Source organism: Histomonas meleagridis (genome assembly GCF_020186115.1).
Source record: "Histomonas meleagridis strain 2922-C6/04-10x chromosome Unknown contig_26, whole genome shotgun sequence".
Classification (NCBI taxonomy): Eukaryota; Parabasalia; order Tritrichomonadida; family Dientamoebidae; genus Histomonas; species Histomonas meleagridis.
The window spans coordinates 14,931-32,646 of record NW_027150837.1 but is presented as its reverse complement, the minus strand read 5'-3'; the positions used below and the strand labels follow the sequence as shown (position 1 = coordinate 32,646).

Genomic DNA, 17,716 nt, shown 5'->3' with positions numbered 1-17,716 from the left:
CTCTCATTGTTTTACTGTCTATTTCGCCAAAAACCCAAATTTCTTCCATTTCCTATGCACTTCCTTTGTTGTATTTAGCACCGAAAAAATGACTTTCATCAATTTCGACTATTCCATCACCAAGTAAATTCTGAGCTATATCTTTTCGATATTCTTTTTCTGCAATAGATCGAAAAGTCTGAAACCATGTTAGTACTGATCGTTCACATACACCTGTAATTTTAGATGTAGTTCTTATATCAAAACCTTCTACCCAACATGCTAAAATGTGAACAAATCCCCTTAATGAAAGTTTTGATTGTGATACCCATGAATCTAATCTGATTGATTTTGAATTTCTGCATTTACTTGAGCAGCATCTATATGCAGCACCATCAGGGTAACTTGGTGAGATATAAACTTTCATTAACGATTGACATTTCGAACATATTTGAATTTGGTGGATATCAGGAATGATTCCCTGCTCAGAGGCCCATTTGATGAAGCTTTTGTAATTTAATTTTAACACTTTCTTAATGGTTTCGAATTGCAATTGCATCAATAAAAAAATGATCGACTTTTTGACTACTTTACAAACAAAAAATATGAATGCATTTTTATCGCTAACCGTTATAATAAATCTAATATTTTTTATCCAATAACTGGCATCTCTATTTTTCCTCAAATTTCCTATCGTTCAAAAACCGCAAAATGGAGGGCGTTTTGCATCAGAGCCCAATATATTGCGTATCATTAATGATTTTATCCTACCCTATCCTACAACATTATCGTGAGAAAATTTTTTTTGAAAAATACAATCTTATTACATTATTGATTAATTATCCATAAAAATTCTTTGAAATTATTCAATGTATTTAGATACATTTAGAAACACTATTTGAAACTTTCATATTATATAAAAATGATCAATTTGGTAAAACTTTATCAAAATTTTGAGTAAAAATTTTCCTGATTATTATATCAAAAAGCAAAAAATCTCAGAATTATTTTTATAAAAATTTTTGGTTAATGTCATGTCAATAAAAAAATATAAATATTAGAGAACATCAACGTCATGTTCATCAAAATTGAATCATATCCAATAACCTATATTGAAATATTCGAGATCACTTCATTTAATGGAAACAAATCTATTTGATTTATCATCAATTGAGAAATTATATGAAATGGTACCTTCGGATCAAAAAGTACTATCTCATTTTATCAAAAAATTAGAAAAAGAAATTAATGTTTATGCAATTCAACAAAATTACTTAATTCCAAAATTATTTATTCAAAATGGAGATATATTATTACCAATCAAACAAGCAGGTATTAATTTTTTCAATCAAGTCGAACTTTCCAAAATTCACTCAGAAGATATGTTTGAAATCATTGAATATTTCGAAAAGATCGCATTGGAGAATGGATTTAAATTATGCCGATGGGACGGTAAAAATGACATCAGATGCAGACTCTATTGTGAAAAAGGAGGTAGAATTCGTAATTTCAAAAAGACTAAAAAAACAAAATGTCCATTCATCATAAAAATCACAAAAAAAGGTTTAAATGAATTTTATATATCTAAAAAATCTATATTATTTCATAATCACAACTATTATGAACCCACTAGATATTTAAGCGTATTACACAAGGCACCAAGAATGTGATTATTAAAAGATTGGGTACAATTCTTACGCCCACACAAATACAAGATATTATTCCAATTTTTGCACCTGAATAAAACCTTACAACATTTGATATAGCACAAATTATTTATAAAAAAGAGCTCAAAAACTTTTTACCTGAAACTCTTATGCTTCAAGATTTTGTAGAAAAAAATGGTGGGAAAGTATTCTCATTTGATATTGGATTTCCTGAAAAAGTAAGAAGAATTGCTATTTTGACAATTATGGACTACGAATTACATAATCTTGATTGTTTCTCAGACATAATCCGAATTGATGGAACTCAACTCCCAACACATCAATTGCGTTGGGAAATGACGCCAATAACACTATTAGATAACGACTGTAGAATAAGATCTGGTGGTGTTTTATTTTCAGCCATGATGGATAAAACAATAATTAATTGGCTAATTCATAATTTATATACATTGAAAGAATTTCATTGTAAAACTATAATAACAGATGAAGACAGCGCTAATATACCTGCATTTAAAGAGTCAAACGCCGAAGGAATCAATTTTAATCACTTTTTATGTGCAAAACATAAAGAAAACAATTTTAACAAAATATTAAATGAGTTTGGTTTGAGTAATAATCAAAAAAAAAGCTGCATCATTAATGGGTCATCAAATATGCTATGATAATAACCCAGAAGTAGTTGATGAATTAATCAAAAAATTACAAACAATACATCCTAAAATCAAAAAATACATGGAAGAAAATGTAATTCCTTTGAATACGAAATTTGCTAAATCAAAAATCAATGTTTTCACGATAGGAATAAATATCACTAGTAATGCAGAATCAAGAAATAGAATGATTAAATGCAGTTAAATAAATCGACAAAAGATTTGCTTGCAATAAGACAAGCAATTAATATATGCGATATGAATGCATATCATTCCAACCGCCAAAAAGATTATAGAAGAAGAAAAATGGAATCATCATTTCTATTTGAATTATGCCCAAAAATACAAATAAAACTAATGAAAGATTTGAAGAGGGCAAAAAATTATAAAATGACTTAAATGGTGGAAAACATATATATTTGTTGTCTTCCAGAATATAAGGAATATTCAATAATGGTCACTCCTGAAAAATGTATTTGCAATGAACACATGGTTTCAGGAATTCCATGTGTTCACTTAATTTCCTTATATATTTATCTTGATGAAATCAATGAAGTTGGTCGTTTTATAAATCCATTTTGGATTAAAGAGCAAAATCACCAATTAAATGGTGAAATAGAAGATATAATGGTAAAATTTAACGATGGTGAAAAAGAAGAATTAATATACTTCGAAGAAGAAGATAACGAAGAAGAAGATATAAGTGAATTAAAAGAAGAAAACCAAAAGGCTAGATATCTTGAATATCTTCATAGAGGAAAAGAGATCGCTTTTCTTGCAAGTCGTTCGAATGATGCATATCGTGAAACATTGAAACAATTAAATTATATATATGAAAACATGCTTGGAATTCAGGGAGGAAATAAGATTGAAGATATTGATGGACTAATATTTGAAGATGCACCTGGAATTCCAAGATGCAGAATACGAACAACGAAAATGCATCAACAAAATGTTAATCATTCAAAGATTTGTGAAATTTGTTCATTGCAACATGGAACAAAAGATTGCATTGGCTATAGTAGTAAGTGGGTAAAATTACAACAAAAAATGAGCATGGAAGAAGGAAGGAGATGTAGTGTATGCAAAGAAATAGGTCATCATAAGAACAATTGTCCATTCAGAAATAAAATTAGAAATATATATTTTGAAAACGAAAATGCATAAACATTACCAAATTCAAGTATTGTTATAAGATAATTATCAAGTTTTGAAATTCAACAATTCCAACAATGAAAGAATTTAAAATTAAAAAAAAATCTATTAAAATATTTGAAGGAGAAAATTCGAAAACAACTTATAATAAATATTTGGGAGAAATTCCTCTAAAAGAATTTAATTCAAATGATGAAATCAAAGTTACATTTAATGTTGATGCTAGTTTTATGTTTACAATATCACTAAATCAAATAAAGTCTGGAATAACAAAGAAAATAAAATTAGGACTGAATGATGATATCCTGAATGAATTGAAAAAAAATGCATTGAAATATAAAGAAAATGATAATGATAATAATAGAAAAAATGATGTAATTAACGAACTCGAAGGATTTCGTTTAAGGCTAAAACAATCATTAAATTCAATATTAGATGAAATAAATGATACTTTCGAATGGATAGATGATAACAGAGATAAAAGTATTGACGTAATCAATGAAAAGAAACTTGAAAAGAGAAAAAATATCAAAAATTTTGATTCACACCGAATAAACTATTCAATGCTCTTACACTTTTTGATTGGTTAACTAAAAAGTAATCAATGTTTGAAGTTTGTGCTGAGAAAAGAATTTTGTAAAATTTTATTTACTATATAATGCAATTTGTTTTGACTGTTCTCATCACTAATTAAATAGGAATACATTTATAATAATTAGAATTTATTCTTCCTAATTTTCAAAAATTATTTTTGAACAATAAAACTATTAGTAAAAAGAGTATTTCGTGAAAGTTATGAAGCGTTCAGTTGTGCTGTATCTTTTTCCTTTTATCTTGTATCAAAAATGGAATTAGAGGTGTTTAGCTAAACGGTCGTATATACGTTATCTTATTTGGGATGCAACAACTTGTATTTTCATCAGAAGAAGTATCAGAGCTAATTCAAAAGTTTGGAATTACAAAAGCAGCATCCATTATTGGTTATGAAAATTCGATACTTGGTCAATTACATTCAATCAATATACAAATTCCCAAAGGATTCATAATAACAATTACAGCATCCAAAGAATTCGCATCATCAGGAAATGACAAAATTGATTTTATTATAGATGAAGTACTCCATGGAGTAAAATTAATTGAAGAAAATACAAAAAAAAAATTTGGTTCCATTAAATTTCCACTTTTGCTTAACGCACGGGCTTGCTTGTCTATTAGTTCAGGAGGTTTACTACCAGAAATTTCAAATATTGGGTTAAATGATTTTACATCTTTAAGCCTAGAAAAAATCACCAGAAACAAAACTTATATATGGCGAACGTATAGCCATTATATAAGGCGTTATGGTTCTATTATACTTCATATATCTGATGATGATTTTGAGACTGAGTTTCAAAATTTCCAAAAATCGAGAAATATTTCAAACACTGATTTACTTACAGGCAATGACTACATGTATTTATCTAAATTATATAAGTCTCTAATTGTCAAGAAAACAAATAAACCATTTCCACAAGATCCATTTGAACAATTGAAACAAATTATAATTTCATTTTTCAAATACCAAAACAATTCCTTTATACTTGCATTCCAAAAGCATCAAAATTCTGATAACAAAGGAATATCAATTTCGATATTTCCGACATTTTATGGCAAAGAAAACGAAATTCTCTTTAAATGTAAATTAACGACACGCGATGCATTTACAGGCATTTCCAAATATTATGGACATTATAGGAACAAATTAACAAATAAACCAAAGACTTCAATTGATACATTAGAAAAAACGCTTTATGAAAAAATGATAAAAATCTCAGAATCAATTGAAGCATATTTAAAAGAATCAAAATGTATCACATTTTTTATACATAACAATGAATGTTATGTTCTAAATGTTACATCATTACAATTAACATCAGCCGGAAAATTCAAATTCATTAAAGATTTGGTTAAAAATGAATCAATAAATAAAATCGATGCATTTAAACTAATTAATTATGATGATATTAGACAACTTTCTACTCCATTAATTAATGATTCGAATGAAAAAATATTTTGTAAAGGAAATTTTGCAAGTTCTTTTAATGTTACTGGAAAAGTCTTATTTAATACTTCTAATTTTGATGAAAACAAAAATGAAAATTTTATATATTTTAAAAATTCTTTAAATATTAATAACTTTGATTTATTTATGAAATCGTCTGCAATTGTAACTTCATCAAATAATTCATTTTCACAAACAATCGCTTTGTTGTTTAAAAAAACAGCAGCGATTGGTTGTGATGGATTAATTATTAATGAAGAAGAAAAAATTGCAAAATGTGGAAATAATATTATCCATGAAAATGATATTGTGACTGTTTCTGGTGATGGAATTGTTTATCTTAACAAAGTAAATATTCCAAAAGAAATAAGAATCGATAATTCTGACTTAAAAGAAATACTTTTATGGGCTGATGAAATCCGTAGAAATAAATTTTATATATATTCTCACACGAATAATTTTGATGAAATTAATAAATCATTAGAAGTTGGTACTGATGGAATTTTATATTATCCGATTAAATCATTTTTTAATAATGAAAATGAAAATGATATTAATGAATTTGAAGAAAATATTGTTAAAAAGTTAAAAGAAATTGTCGAAGTTATTAAAGATAAACCATTAATATTAACTCTTTTGGATTCATTTAAATCAAATTCTGATTATGATTATGATCCAATTGATCTCGCAGAAGAAATCGGTCAACTTAAAGCACAAAGAGAAAAATTCGAAGAAACTATTGATCAAGAAGAGATCGATACCAAAAAGAACATATTATTAAATGAAATAAATAACAAAAATAATAATAACATTAAAGGAGCATCATTTTTGATAATAAGAAAAGACATTTTAAATATGCAAATGAGAGCAATTTTAAAAGTTATTAAAGATTTTAATGCGAATATACGCGTTTTAATACCATTTGTGAATGATGGTAATGAAATAATGGAAATAAAAAAAATAATTAATAAAATATCAAACGAAATTTCAGTAGGTGCAATCATAGAAACTCAAAGAGCTTTTTACGTTTCGGATCAAATTGCTAAAAATTCCGATTTCGTTTGTATTTCTTCTGATGAATTAGGTAAAAATGATTTGATAAATAATGAAATAATAACTTATTCAATTAGAAAAATTAAAAAAATGGAAAAAGAAAAAGAAATTATTTTGTTATATGATAAATATGAAAATGATGACAAAAACGCTCTGGATCATTATTTAGAAGAAGGAATTAACTCATTTGTTTTTAATATTAATTCAATTCCATTAATGCGATTCTTCACTGCAAAAACATTAATTGATAAAGAATAATTTTTTGTTTATTTTATTTTAAATAAAAACAATAATTATAATTTTTTATTTTGTGCTTTTTTAGTTTCTACTCAAGGTTATAAGTATTTTTTAATTGATGAATTCAGAATGATATCATTTTTTTCAATTGTTACTTTTTGTTTATTTATTACTTTTATTGTTTTCGATATGAAAAAAATCAAGAGTCTCCGTAGTCTAATGGTTAGAATAGGAGTTTAACACGCTCTTGACGGCAGTTCGATCCTGCCCGGAGACAATTTTTTGTTATTTTTGCCAAGTTAACACAAAAAACATCAAGTCAATTTTTTAACAGTACATGTGAAATTAAACGTTTGAAAAATATGTTTTCGAAATGGAATTTAGGTTAAATGAAGATCTGCAAGACCTTTACCAAAGTAAAACATTAGCAAGCAGTCCATTTAGCGTGCATGCTAGCAAAACACATAGCCAAATTTCTATTACACGTAAGTGCATTGTAAATCAATGTTTATTTTGGTGTGATGTAGCCCAACGTTTCACAAAAAACATGCACAAATCTCCTCCAAAACCTGATCGTAATAACTCTAATCAAGTTGACACAATATCAGATTCATCATTCATTGTAGGCGTTATTGGCTGTGGATCGATTGGTTCCAAATTTATCCGTAATCTTATCAAACTAAAAATTGTCTCTCCATCACAAATCCGAGTATCATCGCGCACACCTTCTAAAGCTAAACTTCGATGTAATTTAGATGTTATCTCTTCAAATACAGAAATTGCATCGCAGTGCACTGTCCTTTTTCTCTTTATTCTTCCCTTCCAGTTCCGTCAGATATATCAAGAAATTCGTGAATCCATTCAAATTAATCATCCATTAATCATTTCAACATTATCCGGGACCACAAAATTATATCTTCAAAGGTCACTTAATACTTCATTTGTTATCACCACTGGCATTGATATCTCGGTAATTGAAACTTCTGTTGAAGATGAACATAATTTATTAGAATTTGAAGAAACCGATTTTCTTCATTCCGGAACATATAACAATGCGAAAGCTATGAAGTTGGTTGATTCAGCGTCATTCGCTGCCGAAAATCTGGTTCGCTGTGGTTTTGATTTTGTGAATTCAATAGTTTACACGCTATGTGAATGGGCATCAAAAGACCCAAACTTTGAAAGGATTAAGGCAAAGCCAGAAACTTATGAAAGGCTCTGGGAAAAGTCATTTGTTTCATTATCATCAATTTTAACAGAGGAAAAATTTGATCAAATTGGAAAATGTGAAATAAAGAAAGCATTTATTAGAGCACTTGTACGGAATGAAACCAATGAAAGAAAAGAACTAAGTAGCAGCTCTTTTCCACAACTATAGATAATTGAGTAATGAAAATCAAATATTTATATAAATATAAAGTGGGAAAAAATCTGTAGTATCGGTTTCACTTTTTGAACGCGATTCTATTCAAACCGATCGAAAAGTGCCGCTTATTTTTTACAACTGTAAAAACAGTTTAGTGTAAAGACTGAATATCGAATTTTTTAACGATTTTATCAATTTATTTATTCACTTTTTATGATAGTTTTTTTTTAAAGAAATATTAAAATTTTATTATTGATGTTTAGCTTTGATGGAACTGATCAGTTCATATGTAAAAAGATTATTTTATCTTTTACTCTTCATCATTTGTATTTCTCTTCATTAATTTGCATGGGTAAATACCATGACCCGCTCCACAATCACAAAAACAAGGCGAAGGATTTTTCGCTTCAGATATTTCATGACCTTTATGACATGTTTTGGCGCATTCTTCGCATATACTAAAACCTGATTGCATTGAACAAGTTTTACATTGGTAATAAGTTCTGTGCATTAAATATTTGTATTTAGTTTGTTCAAATGTGCAATGTCCTGGAATGCATTCGAGAATAGGTCTATTTCTTTGGATTCTATAATGGTTTGCTTGATCATTATATAACGTTTTTATTTCTTTGTTATCTTTATCATCAATTTCAATACCGTTTTGTTGAATAAGTATTTTTATAACTTCATTATTTTCATTTTTTATTGCATGTGCAATTGCTGTGATAAATTATTAAAATAAGTTCCAAAAATTACTTGAAAACATTAAAATATTAAAATAAAATTTAAATAAAATAATTTTATATCTTTTGCATTAATATCAATTCCTTTTTGTTCAAGTAATAATTTAACTATATCGACATGATTATTCTTAGCTGATAAAATAAGTGCTGTATAAAATTATTTGAATAAATTCCAAATATTATTTAAAATTATCAAATTATTATAACAAAAATAAAATGAATAATAGAAAGTTTAGCATTAATATCAACTTTTTCTTGCTCAAGAATAAATTTAACTATATCAGTCTTCCCATTTAAAGATGAGAATATAAGGGAAATATTAAATTATTTAAATTATTTCTAAATAATATAATAAAATTAAAAATTATAACAATAAAAATTATTTCGAATATTTTCATCAATATCTTCTTGTTCAAGAAGTAATTTTACAATTTCAACATAACCATTTAAAGAAGCAAATAAAACTGCTGATTCAAATAATAAAAACAATTTCTAAATAAAAAATTAAAATTTTAAATCATTAAGACAAATACTAAACAAGTTAAATAAATATTAACATTTGTATTAATTCCTTCTTTTTCAAAAAGTAATTTAACTATATCAATATAACCTTTCTCAGATGCTATTATTAATGCTGATCTATAAATTATAAATAAATTCCAAATATTTTCATAAAATTTTAAACTATTTAAATAAATTTCAAATAAAAAATTTAAATATCTGTGGCATGAATATTAATTCCATTTTGTTCAAGAAGTAATTTTACTGTTTCTGAATGTCCGTTTTCTGCTGCAAATATAAGTGGTGTTCTAAATATTTTAAATAATTTCCAAATATTATTTTGGAGTTTTAAAATCTTTATCATTTATATTAGTTTCTTCTTTTTTTAGAATCAATTTAACAATTTCGTTACGGCCATTAGCACATGCAATCATAAGAATTGAAAACAATAATTTTAATAAACTCCAAATATTATTTTTTAACAAAATATTATTTTGATAAACTCTAAATCAAATAAATTATCATCTTTCTCATTAATATTAATTCCTTGATGATTAATAAGTAATTTAATGATTTCTTCATTCCCAAATTTAGATGCTAAAATAAGTGATGTTTCAAATATTTAAAGTAATTTCCAAATATTCACTTTAAATATAAAATTAATAAAATAAAGACTATATAAAATATATAAAAATTTTTATCATTTATATTAATATTTTCGTTTTCAAGTAGTAATTTTACTATTTTAGCATTGTTCTTTTCAATTGCAAACATAAGAACTGAAATAAAAAATTTTAATAAATTCTAAGTTTTATTTTGATATATTAAATAGTTAAAACTAACATTAAATAAAACATATAAATATCTTTAGTATTAACATCAATTCCTTTGTGTTGAAGAAGCAATTTTACAATATCTATATAACCTTTTTGGATTGCTATAATAAGAGGTGTACCAAATTATTTGAGTAAATTTTATATATTTTTAAATAGTAAATTACTCAAATAAACATTAAATGTTACAAATAAATACTTTTCGCATTAACGTTAACATCTTTTTGTTCAAGAATAACTTTAGCTATATCAGGATGATCATTTTTTAATGCATAAGTAAGTGCTGATTTAAATAATTTAAATAATTTCCAAACATTTTTTTAAAATATGAAATTATTAAAATAAATATTAAATATAACAAATAAACCAAAATATTAACATCGATTTCTTTCATCTCAAGAAGTAATTTAACAATTTCTATACAATCGTTTTTGAATGCATATATAAGTGCTGTATTAAACAATTTAAATAATCTCCAAATATTATCTTAAAATATAAAATTAACAAAAATTTCTCTATATAAAACAAATTTATATCTTTAGCATTAATATCAATTCCTTCTTGCTTAAGAAGTAATTTAACTATATCTATATAACCTTTTTCTGATGCTATAATAAGTGCTGTCTTAAATAATTTAAATAATTTCCAAATATTATTTTAAAATTTGAAATTATTAAAATAAATTTCATCGTTAACATTGATATTAATTTCAACATCATCAATAAGTAAATTACATATTTCATTATGACATTTATTTAATGCTGCTAAAACAGATGAGTTAAAAACATTAAATAAATACCAAATATTATGATCAAAAACCAATTTCATCATTTTCTTTTCTTTCGAAGAATGATTTCAGTATATCTTTTTGACGATTTTCTAATTCCTCAATTAATTTCTTTTTAAACATTTTAAATAAATCTCAAATCTCAAAACAAAACATTAAATTATTAAAACAAATATTAAATATTCAAAATTTAATATCTTTTTCATTTAAATCATTTTTTTCTTTTTCAAAAACATATTTAACAAGTTCAATGTTTCCTGAAATTGTTGAAAACAATAAAATTTTTTCTGGGATTTGATTGTTTTGCATAAAATCTTTCACAAGATATAAGTTACCAATTTTTGCTGATTCATTAATAATAGATTCATCAATTGGCATACCTTCTTCGATTAAAAATGAAAGAATTTCATAGTTCGCAAAGTGAAGACAAACATTTCCAAAGTTTTTAATTCTTGTTAATTTTTTCTCATGATTTTCTTTTTCTTTAATCGATTTTATTTTGTTTAATTTTTCTCTATTTATTTCATAAAGATATTTAAAGATATCATTTCGATGGAATTTAATTGCTGCTTCATATCCACCTTTAAATGATGAATGATTTTGTTCACATAAATGAATGATTTCAATGTTTCCACCTGCAACTGCATATTTACCTGTATTTTCTGCTTTTGCGCCATTCATAAGTAAATATTTAAAACATTTAACTGACCCAAAAAATGCTGCATAATCAATTAATGTAACATTACTTTGATTAACAAATGAATATCTTTCATAAAGTGATGGTTTAATTGCCTTATTAAAATCAAAGTTTTCTTGTGATGATATTTCTTGAAGTTTTTCGATTTCATCATTTCGAATTATTTTCGCAATTTCTTTTGGATTAACTCCTTCTTCGATTAATTTTTTATGAAGTTCAAAATTATTCTTTGAAAGTTCATCATAATTTTTTAAGAATTTTCTTGTTAATGAACCACTTTGCAAAATGTTTTTTCGATGTGCAAAATAATTTGAATCTAATTTTTTAATAATTTTTGTATCAATTAAATTTAATTTAATGAATTTCTCAATAATATAATTTAATTCTTGACATGCGCTTTGTGATTTATACATATTTACCAAATATTTACTAAAAACTTCAATAATGCTTGAATTACTTTGATTTTTTTCTTCTTTAGTTTGAATAGATTGTATATAATCTATATATAAATCAACATCATTTTTTTGTAATAAACATGCAACATAAATTAAATCAGTTAATGAAAGATTAAATGTATGTGGAAATTTTGAATCAAATAAACTCATTATTTGTTCAACTGATTGTTCAAAATTTTCTTTAATCAAATTAAATATTATGCCTTCAAGCGTACGTAATAAATGAACGCTCTTAAATTTACCATAATTGGCATTCTCAATTTTGTTTAAATTTTGATTTGAACTTAGATCTTCCATTAAATTTTGAAAGTGATATGACCAAACGACTTAACCGTAATCGATTCACTGCAAATCAACGTGCGGCAAAACAATTTTGAGAAGCATGAACCGTCGTCATAAAATAAATGTTTTTGGTGTTAAAACATTGGAATTTATTACATAATAATGAGTACCATGTACGCAATTTATGGAATTTGGCAGGAGATATCATAGTCCTTTCACAACAATATTATATTATTCTCACATATGGCTTCTTATGCGATGGCAAAATCGGAGCACCCCCAAATTGTAGCGGTTTTTTGAATGCTTTTCAACCAACGACGATCAATTTCCAACACAAAAATGCAAACCGTTGTTTATGCGCCATTTTACTGAAAATCATTGAAACCGTTAATATACGTTAACTCGAAGACATGACACAACTTCCACCGAAATCATCCAAAAAAACAGCATCCGGTCTTTCCCCTGAGACTGATGCATATTTATCAAAACTCATGAGGAAAAATGGAATGTCTAAAAGAAAACAAAATGATTTACTTGGACAAATACAAACAGAAGGTGTTCTTCCTATGCAACCAAAACCAAAAATCTATAAGCCCGTTACAAAACCAAAGCCAGAACAAAAAGTTTTTACAATGGCTCAAGTTGGTAAGCGTCCTTTAACAAAGAAAGAATCAACAATCATAGAAGAAACTAACTTTTATGAACCTGCTCGTCCACCTGCTGTTCCCATTGGTCCTTCGTCTGAAGAAAGGAAAACAGAACTTGCCACCAAAATGTGGGGTGTTGATGAAGAAGCAATCAAACAAAAACAAAAAAAGGAAAATTCACAAACAAGCTATTCTAAATTTACGATGGATGATCAAATCCTTGAGGAAATCAAGGATAGAACTAATTGGCTTGAAGAAATGCATGAAATTGGTGTGCATGAGCATGATGCAGAAACTCTCAGGCAGATCGATCAACGAGTAGAAGAACTCAAAAAGAGGCGAAAAGCAAAGAAAACAATATATGACGATTCTGACTAATAATATGTTAATTAATTCATAGAAATGTATTTATTATAAAAATCAAATTAAAACAATTCACTCACTTAAAGTTTTTAAAAATAGTTCACTTACTTAAAGTTATTGATAAGAATAACTTGAACACACAATTGAAAATTCATGATGAAAAGCATTGGAAAGTACGATTAAATATCTCACAAAACTGTTATTTTGAAAATGATTTAATCGTTCATTTTAATTAAAATTCTTTTTCACACAGGTTGAACATGTATATAAAGTTCGACCCAAAATGTTGGGACACCACCTGTTCATTATTGAGAGGATTCCTTTCAATCTGTCCCAAGTTCGTACTTTAATATTTTTCATTTGGAGATCTCTCAATTCCCCACTTTTTCATAATTTATCTGTTCGTTGCCATTTTTTCTTGCTCAAGTGTTTTCTTGCCATTTAGCTCTGTGTTAAAAAAAATTTCTTTTTCTAGAAAAAGATTTTACTGAGTTTATAATATATTGAAAAATAGATCGAATTCGACATAATTCGTTCATCGCAATTTGAATTTCACACAGATTTATCCGACTGTGTTCGCATTGGCTTCGCTTTGCTCTGTCTCGTCTTCAGTTTGCGCATTTGCGTTTTCTTCTTCCGGATGTTCCGTTTCGTTTATATTTTGTGTATTTGAATTTTCAAACTCGTTAACTGTTTGCGTTAACTCATTTGAATGTTCCGATTCATTTTCGTTTTGTTGCTGTGTTTCGCTTCCGTCCTGCGCACTCACAGCTCTGTCCTGCGCAATGGCTTCATCACGTTCGTCCTCATTTCCGTTTTGCGTGTTTTCGCTTGGAGTTGTTCCGCTTTGCTCATTGACATTTTCTTCGTTTTGAACATTTGTATTTTCGCTTTGAGTTACATTACTTTGATCAATTTGTACATTAACATTTTCTTCGTTTTGTACATTTGCATTTTCACTTTGAGTTACATTACTTTGATCAATTTGTACATTAACATTTTCTTCGTTTTGAACATTTGCATTTTCGCTTTGAGTTACATTACTTTGATCAATTTGTACATTAACATTTTCTTCGTTTTGAACATTTGCATTTTCGCTTTGAGTTACATTACTTTGATCAATTTGTACATTAACATTTTCTTCGTTTTGAATATTTGCATTTTCACTTTGAGTTACATTACTTTGATCATTTTGTTCATTTACATTTTCTTCGTTTTGTATATTTGCATTTTCACTTTGAGTTACATTACTTTGATCATTTTGTTCATTTACATTTTCTTCGTTTTGCGCGTTTGCATTTATATTTTCATTTTGTGCACTTAAAGTTCCGCTTTGTGCATTTGCATTTTCGTGTTCCAAAACTTCTTCTTCCTCTTCGACTTCTTCTTCCACGTATTCGTATTCATATTCATAATCCTTTTCGTTATTGTTGTTATTACTATTGCTTTTTATCTTCTTCTTTTTGTTCACCGGCACAATTGTACTTGACTCAAGTTCGTCTTCCTCCTCAGCATGGCGAATACGGCTGTCGAAGTCGCTTCCCAAATCGGCTGAGTTTCCCTCGTTTTTCTTTGACTTAAACATGTCATTGAATGACGAAAAATGGAAATCCGATGAGTGCAAACGGAGGTATTTAACTTCGGGGAGTTGTGTGCATGGTATTCCAAGTTTGTCAAGAGTAAATTGTATGCACAAACGTATCCAACTTTTAGCGCGTGTGCCATTGTGTCCTTTGGTCAGCGGCATTATGAATTTTTCGTCACTTTTACACGCAGTATATAATTCGATCGCATGTTGGAAGGGTATAAACTCATCATCTTCGGCGTGACCGAATATAACTGGAGTGGTCATGCTCTGGACTGAAACTAATGGTGAAACATCATCAAGATTGAAATTGGCAATCTTGATGATCTTTTGTTTAAGTACCCATATAACTAATCTGACAAAGGCTTTCGGAAAATTCATCGATGAGGCAATGGCTCTACACATGTCGGGTATGGAAGTAAATGAGGAGTCACATATTATACCAGCAACATATGGCGACTTAACTAAAAGTGATGTGGCTGCCCCCATGGATCGTCCCCAAATAACAAATTTATTGATGTTAAACATGCGAAAAAGAGCACTGAATAAAAATTCGACATCTTCCTTCTCAAAATATCCTAATGAAATGTACTCGCCACCGCTTCGCCCACACCCTGCAAAGTCAAAACAAAAGACAAATATCCCATAATCACAAAAATTTGGTACAAGAAATTGTCCTTCAAGTTGACAGGAAGAATTTCCATGAAGATAACAGAGGCAAGAGCCACCACTCATTGGATTGGAATCTATGGAATGATATAACGATCCAACAATAACTTGATTGCGTGGATTAACAAAAGATAATGGTTGGCGTATATATTTTTTGTCGGCACATTCAAGAACTAGTGGCATTTTTTCTAAATTGTAGTCTTTTCGTGGAGGTCGAATGATTGCATCAACCCCTTTTTTGAGTAAGCTCGACATTGCCGTACTTAGCCCCCAATTATTTAAATAAACGGTTTCGCATTTGCACATATTATTCAAAATTGAATCATCCACAAAGAAAATTCTATCGTTCGGTTACATTTTTTTATCAACTTTTCTAAACAATTTTTTGATCATGTTCTCCATCAAGACAAAACAATATACGACAAAAATAAAGATATTACGTAAGTTTACAAAATGATAAGGCAAATTCATCTAAAGCTGCGAATGTTTCTATATTATTCACTTTTGAAAGATGTTGAGCAGAATTCCGGTGATCCGTACCATCATGATAAGAAACACCGCATATCTCACAATAACCATAATTTCCAGGTCCAACCTGAAAATTGTGACGATTATTTTGAGCTTGAGTTGCGTTGTGCGGTCGCCCCTTCACATCTAAGTTCGTTGGCGGTTGCACAAAAGGAGAAAGTAAGTAATCTTTTGAATTTGATGGAATCAAATATAACTTCGGATAATCATTCATTACCAAAAAGTTTGGTCTAGCACTATGATTTAAATCTGCAAGGACAATCTTTGGACCTTCGTATGATTTTTCGGATATTTGAAGTCTCTTTGGTTTTACAAAAGCCCAAGGAATCTGTTGAGCTAATATAATTCTTGGCGCTATTCTTGTCCCTTTGGCGAGTTCTGTGATGAACTGTGATTTAATAGCTTCTGTTTTTGTTGAATCTGTTATTATTACTTCTGGCTGTGGAAATTCATTTTTTAAAATCTTGGCACCCGCGACGCAAAGCATTGATTCTACGAGATTTTTTTGAGCAAGGTTTTCTAGAAGTACAACAACATTGAGACCGCTGAAAATCTTCGGATGGAGAATGGTTGAATTCCAATTATCTTCAATTACTTTTTTATTATTGGCTGTAAGTTTTTTATGGTTTGTATGTATTAAAGCAAAGTCAGAAGGAGAAATTTTCCGAGACCTATCTACTGCTGATACATAAATATTCATTCCTTCAGGCCAGAAAATGATTTCATTTCACACCCACTTTTCCCCCGGGTAAAATTGAATGGAAATCCCCGGGTCTTTTGACGGTTATTTTAATAATTTAAACGGCATGCTTAAACGGGTTCAAATTGCATAAACTGTTTTTATTTTATGGCTTCCTATATTTTCCCCCTTAAGGTGTTATTTGATATCAAATAATTTCAGTGATTTATAAAGGGTATGAATAAATGCATTAAACTATATAATTTTTTTGTTACTAAATTAAATGATTTAACCATTATTTCTTCGTTTCAATGAGGAAAAATTATAAAAACTTATAATATTTCTCTAATAAAAATTTTATTCATGCTTTTCGCCCTGGAGAAGTGCTTTCAATTAATGTGATATAAAAGTACATAATAGTCCATATAATAGTAAAGAATGTGAACCTTTTGGTTGCCTCAAAGAGGAGGTATGTTCCAAGAAGTGTGAGGAAACAACCTTTATACTGTGCATGACCGATATCAAATGGAAATCCTTGAATAGGAGGAGAATTGTCAAGGCCAAGTTCCCAGCCATAGTATGCGCGCACTTTACCGAGACGATTATAAACAATATAATTAAGGTATTGACCGATTGCAATGCAAACAACACTTATATAAATATACTTAAATGTAAACTTACCTTGGAAACCATATGCTGCATATAACACCATACAGATTGTCTTCATAATAGATGATAATAAGACAAGTTGATTTTGAGTCATAAAGCGTTTAAATGTTTGGGGGAATTTGTACGCAAT

At 27.9% G+C, this 17,716-nt stretch overlaps 5 protein-coding genes across 5 annotated transcripts; 2 read left to right on the top strand and 3 right to left on the bottom strand.

The window, feature by feature from the left end:
* Nucleotides 1-7,329: 7,329 nt before the first annotated feature.
* GO595_004240 (late competence protein ComER) lies at nt 7,330-8,160 on the top strand (the record flags this gene model as incomplete). Its single annotated transcript, XM_067917350.1, has 1 exon — nt 7,330-8,160. One exon carries the CDS (start codon nt 7,330-7,332, stop codon nt 8,158-8,160), a length of 831 nt encoding a protein of 276 aa, XP_067775364.1.
* A 4,696-nt stretch (nt 8,161-12,856) lies between these two features.
* Nucleotides 12,857-13,471, top strand: GO595_004239 (uncharacterized protein; the record flags this gene model as incomplete). The annotated part of the gene is made up of 1 exon (XM_067917349.1): nt 12,857-13,471. The coding sequence occupies one exon, from the start codon at nt 12,857-12,859 to the stop codon at nt 13,469-13,471; it is 615 nt and encodes a 204-aa protein (XP_067775363.1).
* A 547-nt stretch (nt 13,472-14,018) lies between these two features.
* Nucleotides 14,019-15,965, bottom strand: GO595_004238 (Clan SC, family S9, unassigned serine peptidase; the record flags this gene model as incomplete). The annotated part of the gene is made up of 1 exon (XM_067917348.1): nt 14,019-15,965. The coding sequence occupies one exon, from the start codon at nt 15,963-15,965 to the stop codon at nt 14,019-14,021; it is 1,947 nt and encodes a 648-aa protein (XP_067775362.1).
* Nucleotides 15,966-16,146: 181 nt separating this feature from the next.
* GO595_004237 (uncharacterized protein) lies at nt 16,147-16,725 on the bottom strand (the record flags this gene model as incomplete). Its single annotated transcript, XM_067917347.1, has 1 exon — nt 16,147-16,725. The coding sequence occupies one exon, from the start codon at nt 16,723-16,725 to the stop codon at nt 16,147-16,149; it is 579 nt and encodes a 192-aa protein (XP_067775361.1).
* A 553-nt stretch (nt 16,726-17,278) lies between these two features.
* Nucleotides 17,279-17,644, bottom strand: GO595_004236 (phospholipid N-methyltransferase; the record flags this gene model as incomplete). Its single annotated transcript, XM_067917346.1, has 1 exon — nt 17,279-17,644. The coding sequence occupies one exon, from the start codon at nt 17,642-17,644 to the stop codon at nt 17,279-17,281; it is 366 nt and encodes a 121-aa protein (XP_067775360.1).
* Between the last annotated feature and the right edge of the window lie 72 nt (nt 17,645-17,716).